The 9,055-nt window shown below is 36.3% G+C and overlaps 1 protein-coding gene across 1 annotated transcript; it reads left to right on the top strand.

Annotated features, from left to right (window-relative positions):
* The first annotated feature begins 605 nt into the window (after positions 1 to 605).
* Positions 606 to 1,541, top strand: LOC144295374 (olfactory receptor 51I2-like). The gene has a single exon (XM_077867764.1). It carries the CDS (start codon positions 606 to 608, stop codon positions 1,539 to 1,541), a length of 936 nt encoding a protein of 311 aa, XP_077723890.1.
* The last annotated feature ends 7,514 nt before the right edge of the window (positions 1,542 to 9,055 follow it).

Below are 9,055 nucleotides of genomic sequence, written 5' to 3'. Positions count from 1 at the left end.
AGAAGTGTTTTATCCAGTAAAACTAGATAAGTCTGTGTCTCCAGTGGAGAGCAGTCTTCGATACTGCTTGGGGTGGCAGAGATGGGCATTTAGAATCTTTATCTCTTGAGCCATCCTCTACTAACATTGAAGTAAGTATATTCTAACCTCTGTTTCCATAGGCTACTTAAAACCCAATATGCTCCAACAGGTAATTCAGAGAATGTCTGACAGATTACAGCTTTCTTTGTGTTAATGTTTTTCCAATGATGTCTTTTTAAAACTACACAATACGATCTCTTGATAGAAACATGGAAAACATTAAATTCTTACCAAACACAGTGGAACCAGTATAGAGATTAGTTTTAAATACGAATGATAAAATATCCTATCAGATTCTCTTATTCTGAAGATTGCCTATTTCTAAGTATGACACCACATTTTTGTTTAGCATCAAAGACCAAAAAGAACTGATCATGAATGGGAGGAGGGACATAAGTGGGCAGATATATGACGCAGAGGAAATTGCAGGTTTTCTCACTCTCCAATAACCTTTATGTATTTCACCCCAGGTTATATTTCTGGTACCTGCTTGTGTCAAAGTCCTCGGACTCCAACATAGGAAAATGTTCAACAGCAGTCAATTCAATCCCAAGTATTTTCTGCTAACTGGTCTCCCTGGTCTGGAGGCCCTGTACCCTTGGTTTATTGTCCCATTCTGCTCCATATATCTTGTGGCCCTTGTGGGCAATAGCCTGGTCCTGGCAGTGATCAGGAAAAACACCACTCTGCACCAGCCGATGTACCTTTTTCTAGCTATGCTGGCCTTTGCAGAACTTGGTGTCTCTGCTTCTACACTGCCCACTGTGTTGGGCATCTTCCTTTTTGGTGCCAATGAGATCTGCTTTGAAGCCTGCCTTTTGCAGATGTTCTCCATACATTGCTTTTCCATCATGGAGTCAGGAGTTCTGCTGGCCATGTCTGTGGACCGTTTTGTGGCCATCTACAACCCACTGAGGTACACAGCCATCCTGACCAGGCCCCGTATTGCTGCTACTGGTGCTGCACTTGGACTGAAGAGTGTGATGCTCATGTTCCCACTGCCTTTTCTCCTGAAGCGTCTGCCCTTCTGTGGCCACAATGTCCTCTCCCACTCCTACTGCCTTCACTCAGATCTAATCCAGCTGCCCTGTGGGGATACACGTCCCAACAGCATTCTGGGGCTCTGCATTGTTACTTCTACTTTTGGGCTGGACTCGCTGCTCATCATCCTCTCGTATGTGCTGATCCTCTACACAGTGCTGGGCATTACCTCTGGGGAGGGAAGGTGTAAGGCCCTCAACACATGTGTGTCACATATGTGTGCAGTGCTTGTGTACTATGTGCCCATGATCAGCGTGGCTCTGGTGCACCGCTTCATGAAGCACACTGCACCTGCTCTCCGTCTACTCCTGGCCAACATCTATCTTCTGGTGCCTCCTGTGCTCAACCCCATCATCTACAGTGTTAAGACAAAACAGATTCGCCAGGGGCTCATCCAACTCTTTCTTCCAAGAAAATAATGAGGTTAGGGCCGGTGAGATGGTTACCCACAAGCCACTCCTTTTCACCACCACAAAGGTGGTCCAGGGAAGCACAGAGTGCTTCAATGGCACCAGTAGCAGCTCTATGGGACCTGGTCATCTTGTCAAAGTTAGAAAGGTTGATAAGGCTGCATTTTGATGAATGTATTGAGAGCTCACATTTCACATACAAGAGGTCATAATCTAAATCAGTATTGTATAGTATTTTGTCAGCTCCTTTGTTATATGTATCAACTTAAAATGTACCTAGTCTTTAACCCAGAAATTCCAATTCTTAGCACTGCCCTAGATTTATGCTCTGCTGTTTGTTTATGACCACAGAGACTTGAATAAGAATTTTCACTTCAGCAATGTTTGAAATAAAATAATAGTAATTTAAAAAAACTAATTGGCTGTCCATAAGTAAACAGTTTAATGAGTTGGGAATCTATCCATACTATGGAGTATTCTACAGTGTAAAAAAGGCCTAGATTGATAGGTATTCAAAGTTTAAGCAAGAGATAAGAAGATACACACACACACACACACATACACACACACTCATGTATTTAATAACACTTTTTGTAAAACAATTTAATCATATAAAATATCAGTTAATTTCTGAATTTAAAAATACATGTTAAACTGATAATAATAATAGCTTCTTTTGGAGGAGACTGTGATGGTGTAGAGAGACACAAAAGGAATTCTTTATCTGTATTATTTAAAAAAATTAAGAATAAAGCATTCAACATTTTCCTTCCTTATAAAAATACACAATATTATGTATATATACATATATATGCATATTTGAGTTTATACTGAAAACCTATTCAAATCTTAGAACAATTAGAAGCAAGCTAGGTACTAAGAACAAAGCCCTATAATTGAGAATAAGCCCAGAAGGAATAGTTTCATAAATCAGGAATCTGTACAGTTCTTGAGGAATACTGACTTTGGGGAATAACAATAATTCCGCCTACTAAGGTATCATTGGAAAAATCTACTGTACATGGACACTGAGATGGTGAAGTGGAAAGCAGAGAGAATTATTTGCTAATGCCAAATATCCTTAGTCAGATTGAGATTTTGAAATGTGAGTTTCCAGAATCTGTGCTGAGTTGAAGTCATTGCACATGAAATGTTAGTAAGGAGACACAGGAAGCTTGTTTTTTCTGAGAAGCTTGTTTTCCTCATTGAGGCCTGGATTTACAAGTGTCTCTGTCCTCCTCACAAGACAAGTTGCTTCCCTATTTGAATTCTAACTGCAGTTTTCCTTCTTGCTGTTTGTCTCATACCACACGCAAAATGGTAATCAATAATTATCTTGTACTGTTTTATTTTTTATGTCCAGTACATTTTAAGTTCAGTAAGGTAGGGCAATGTTTTGGTTCACTACGTACAGCCAGTGACTCCTCTGGTGGATTTTCAATAAATGTTTGATGATGAAAAAACTAATTATTGAATGAATCAATACAAGTCTACATATATTTGCTTGATCCTTATGTCCATATCACATCTTTTTTATTCTGTGTGCATGAACCCCATTTGATGACTTTGTATACCCATTACTCTTTCTCTACCTTCTGTTTCTGTATTGACTACCATTTTTCTCCCCCTTTTACTTTTTCAGGTTCTCTTTCTAAAGTCGAAAGAATATACTCCTGGAAGATACTAAGCCTTTTAACTTCTCAGTAAAACATTAATGACTTCAATACAAAATTCATCCTCAGTCGCAGCATATATGCATTATTTAAATATTCCTAGTAACATTTGGGAGACTATTGGCAAAATGCATACCTGTTTTAATCTTAATCATGTTTGGAAAATCTATGGTAATATTTTAGATTTGGTATGTGAAATATGAGTACATTTGGAAAGAAATTTGAAAATAGGAAGGGGATGTGTGAAGGTGTTATCAAAGTTATAAATGTAATACATTTTATGAATCTGTGCAACTCTTTAAGGTAGATTGTTCACATTATACAAGGGATTATAGGCCAAGATTTGAATTCACTTATATATATCTCTGTGATTTAAAATTCCTCATCATTAAATGCTTTGGTAATCTGCCTCAAAATGCAGTGAAGACTGGTTCAGACAGAAGATTTGAATATGGGTTTCTTTTTTCTGATAGGTTTTATAAAAATATTTTTACAAGCTTTCATACATAAAGTTTCTTTTTCCCATGAGACTATCTCCATGCTGCTCATAATTCTATTTTTTTCCCTTCATAAACATATCCATTCTGTTTAGTTATCATTTTTGCTCTTCCATCTCTGCCCACATAGCAGTGTCACCCCCTGGGGTAGGGTATCTGATGACCACTAAAATTATGGCTTTTTTCTTTCTCCCTCAGGTACACTGGAATCCAGATTAACATACTCCTGGTATGTTTATGTTACTTTCTGCCCAGAATAGAGAGCTTCAGAGAAGACTATGAGTAAAAACCTTATTAACGGTTCTGTCTTTCCCTTCCATTACCTACAACCTTCTTGTATCACCTACACTGAAGATGTTCTAATTAGTGACTCATAACTCAACGATAATTATAAGCCTCTTATTTGTCTCAAATATCCACTCATACACCTGTCTTGCAAAATATTCCAACTCCAATCAATTTACAGAGATCTCATCTGAGCCATTTATCTAGGTATTGGAAGAGAGCACTCCAAATCTACAGACTCTTCTGTCTGGCATACATCATAAGTCTCTTTACCTCACTTACACTGAACATGCCTTGTTTAAATTCAAGTTCATAATCCTGAATATTTTGCCACTCTCTGAGATCAAGATATTTTCCAAATCTATTTACTGTGTCAGGTCACTTCTTCTTTAGCATATCAAGATCTGTACCAAATACATTTCTTCTTGGTGTTCTCTAGGTGCTCTGCATGCATGGGTTTAGTTATTCTGAAGGTCATTTCAGTGGATAACTTTTTGGCATTCTGTAACCCACTCTTCTGCCCAAACATCTGAACACTTCCCTGCATTATTGAATGGACATTACTTTGGAGACTTGGGTGTCTGGTGTTCCTACTTTCTCTTTGGAAGTACTTCTTCACTGGTATTTGTCATCTATTATTTGCTATCACTGCTATCTACAGGCTGGATTCATTGTTTTGTTTTGTTTTAATTTCATTTATTTATCCATGAGAGACACAGAAAGAGGCAGAGATATAGGCATAGGGAGAAGCAGACTCCCTGCAGGGAGCCTGATGTGAGACTTGATCCTGGGACTTCAGGATCACGCCCTGAGCTGAAGACAGATGCTCAACCACTGAGCCACTCAGGTGTCCCTGGATTCATTGTTCATTGTGATCTGTACATACTGCTTTTTTTGTAAGATTCTAGACATAGTTTCTGTGGTAAAATGGCAGAAGGCCCTCATATCTGAGTGCTCTTGTACTTAATGTTGATAATCATTTTCTTCCAGGTGCACCACTTTGGACAGCCTGCACAGTGTCTGTACTCCTATAGGTTGCCATTGTCAATGCCTTTTCTCTCCTCTTCAATCCACCTCAATACTTACAGTATCAAATTCAAGTGAGATGCAATAGCATTTTGCTTGGGTATGAAAAAAAGTTAGGGCATATTAGAATAAAGAGGACCTTTGAATTATGGAGTCTTGGATCACTCTGAACTATAATGATGCCACTTTAGGATATTCAGACTTCTCTATGGCTTTGGTCACCACTACTGATTTATAAGCTATAATGGATAGAGGAGGGGTAAGAGAGAAGAGTCCTCCTTCACATAAAAAAAAAAACGAAGACCTTAAAGCAAAAGAAAAAGAGAATGGAATATAAACCTGAGCTGAGGTTTTCCTGGGTGGAGGAAGCAACAATATCCTTAACATTAAACATATCAAAAACATCCTTGGAGAAGGGAGGGCGTGGTACCATCAAGTTTTGTGACATAGATTTATTTAATGAGATTTCCTGTGTCAAAGTATGCACATAGCTAGCACATAGCTAATATTCTGAGGCCACTCCCTTTTTCCTTTAAATGGCCTACCCCACTAATTAGGTGAATCCAAAATGTTAATATAGATTAATGGCCAACTACAACAAAAAAGATTTGAATAATTTTTTTATTGCATCAAGCTTTATCTGGATTTTTTTCTAATCAAAATGATTTTTCTTATTATAATTCATCTACTAATTAAACAATCACTTTGTGATTCTAATCTGAATCTGATAAATTATAATATAGCATAATATAATACTTTAATTTTTCTATATTCCTGGAATTGCTTTAGCCTTTTGCATATTTGTATTGAACTTCTATTAAAGTAATGTTCTTATTACTCATCTTGGAGATTGATGATTAAGGAAAATTAGTTTGTAACTGTGAAAGAAGAATTTTTAATATAATATTAAAATTTTCTCTTCTTGGAATGTAAAATATATACTGTCATATTAAATATATTTAGGTTATTAGGGAAAGTATTTCATTTTTTGTAATGGTATGTAAAGCAAGAGAAATGCCTTCTAACATTGATCAAACTCATTATTAAAATTAGTTCAAATTTAACCATTAGAAAGAGTCTAGGACTTGCTTTAGTCTTTGAATCATGAAGTGGTCATGGATGAGCAAGTGGAATTGAGCTTACCTATTCATCATCCAAGAAGCCAATGGGTGTAAACAAGCATTGCTTACCAACAATCCCTTTCATACATAATATTTTTGCTAATATATTTTTCTCACTCCAAGATAGGTATCTATAATATCACTTGGATTGAAAACCAAGAGAATTTACTCTGTTATAAAGAGATAATTATCAAGATGTGGTATATTAAGTGTTTGCTAAGAATTGAGCACAACTCCCCTTTAGGCGATGCCTAATGTATAATTTAAATTTTTAACATATGGAAACACCAGAAGCCCTAGGCAAAATTTAAATGTTTATGTTTGTTCTGTTTTTTAACTTTCTACTTAATTTCCTAGTAAGAAAAACTGTAAAATTGTTTTATTTCTAGCTCTCTACTTGCAGAAGTTGTTCTTCCCCAGGAGTCCAAGCAGATCTACACTCTTCACATTTTAGCAACAAACACAGTTTGGCCCACCACTGAGCATATCCTTTAAAGAATATAGGAATGGGCTGTTATAATCCTTTTTAAAATTCTGCTGATGCAGAGATGATTGGCAGTGCTCACATCTATGTGATAACTTTATTCTGTTTTATTGACCTAGATTGAAAGGACAAGTTCCCCTGCCTCCGAGAACAAATTTAAATTTGTTTGTTTAAGACATATTTTAGATTATAAGAAACACGGAAAATGACTTGTCAAACTAAGTTTAAGTTGTTTTAAGAACTAAGGGAATTTGTACTAGTACAGAGTTCTGGTATACAATAAGAAATCATAAGTTCTTCATGTTTAGGAATAATCTACTAAACCTGAAATAAATATCACACAGCTAAAAATGAACATTGTGGGTTGTTTGGTTGGCTTTTGCTTTTGTTTTAGGTTGGTTTATTCGTTCATTGGCTTTGATCTATTACACACCAAGCTCATGGGTCCAATCTTATCAGGTCCAAAAGACCTGATTTCCTATTTTAAGATAACTGCAGTATCTCACTGTTGTCCCATTGTTGGCATTTTCATTTTTGTCAGAAACAAAATTACAGAATACTTGCAAAAAACAAAAGCAAGGAAGATGAAAAGCACTTTCTCTAAAGAAGCTTATATCTGATAGATAATTTTGGCTAAACCAGGAAAAAGAATAATGATTAAATGATAATCTTAAAAATGCACATAATTTATGTAGAATTAAATTCCATACACACAGCACAAATATATTTGTCCTCGAGTAAATTTTGTGTAGTATGTGTTTACATATGTGGAGCATTTGGATTTCGCTAGTTTCAATTTCCTATGGAAAAACTTTATGTGAAATGTGGAGTTCGAGAAGTATACTATGACTGATACTTCAATATTGTTAGCCTTATTTAAAATACAGATTATGTAATTCCTGTTTGTTTTGGTAGAAAATTACAGCTTTCATTTTTATTTTATTAATTAATTAATTAAATTTTTAGCTTTCATTTTTATTTTTTAAATTTTTTTTAAATTTTTATTTATTTATGATAGTCACACACACAGAGAGAGAGAGAGAGAGAGAGAGAGAGAGGCAGAGACACAGGCAGAGGGAGAAGCAGGCTCCATGCACCGGGAGCCCCACGTGGGATTCGATCCCCGGTCTCCAGGATCGCGCCCTGGGCCAAAGGCAGGCTCTAAACCGCTGCGCCACCCAGGGATCCCAAGCTTTCATTTTTAAAACAATAATCCCATCCCAATGCCTCATCTAAAATATATTCACCTCAGCAAGAGTTTTATATAAAAGTTGCTGTAAAAATTAAAAATAAAATTTTGGGCAGATATTTCTTGTGGAATCACTGCAAATATTGTACATTCCATTTGGTGCAATGATCTGAAATGTGTCTTTCTGAGAAAGTTGTGCAGTGTCCTTAGTATGACTTACTTGATAAAAATAGTTAATAAATAGAAACTCTAATTTTCATATATTTGTCAAGAGAAAGAAGGGATCCTTAAAGATATAATAAATGTTAACTAACGGTGCTGAATTTCTGAAGGAAAATTTGACCTAAGTTCTCCTAGAACCCAAACTCAATTTATAATGGAAAACAACAATCCCTTTCATACGTAATATTTTTGCTAAATGTTTGAAACAGGCCTGGACACCTGGAGGAAAATATACCAACATCCCAAATTTGGCTCAGCGTCCAGGTGTTTCATCCATTCAGTGACATCTATTCAGCTTCTCATCTTCACTTCCGATGTGTTTAACACAATTCTACTTGGTCCACTCACCCCCGTGGCATCTCCTGGATCTCCAATAGCCTATTTTCTGATCACAGATATTTATCTCCCAAACTCTGCTGTTTTCTTATTCACTCGGGATTTGTTTGAATTTAGTAAGGCCACGTCTGAGGCAGTCCCTGCATTTTATCCGTCTGTCAGCTCACTGCTGAGTTTATACATACCTGGATCTAATCTAGCCACACATCATTTAGTGTATAAAACTTTTTTCTCTCTGGTTAAACCAGCAGAACAAAAATATATTTTAAGAACAACTTTTGAAAGTCCTATAAAAATGGATTTTCCTGCCAAATCTTTTTTTTTTTCTTGTTGATCAAAAAATTAGTCAATGAATCAGCCATCCACAAATAATTGAAATCCCTGATTGGCTCAGCAATTTTAAATCCTCTTTAACACTGGCCTGGAAATACTCACTCTCTGCCAGCTCTCTCTAGTCATCTTCTGCTGGTGATCAATCTTTCTGATCAATCTCCCCCTCCATGGTCCTCAACCCTATCTGAAACTTTTCCTCACAAGAGCTTAACCCATTGGATTTCATCATCTCTTTTTATTAAACACCCTTGATATTTGATGGATACCGTCGACTCTGTGCCCTGTTCCTTACTTGTTATCTGCATATTTGTAAAAGTGATAGCCAATGACCATAGTAGATTAATATAGTTTTTCTCC

The sequence above is a fragment of the Canis aureus genome, chromosome 23 (assembly GCF_053574225.1).
Source record: "Canis aureus isolate CA01 chromosome 23, VMU_Caureus_v.1.0, whole genome shotgun sequence".
NCBI classification, from domain to species: Eukaryota; Metazoa; Chordata; class Mammalia; order Carnivora; family Canidae; genus Canis; species Canis aureus.
The sequence above is the reverse complement of the archived record's forward strand: the minus strand, read 5'-3'. Positions and strand labels throughout refer to the sequence as shown.

Excerpts from the sequence above, each read along its gene's own strand:
- LOC144295374 (XM_077867764.1), top strand. The coding sequence starts at position 606 with ATGTTCAACAGCAGTCAATTCAATCCCAAGTATTTTCTGCTAACTGGT.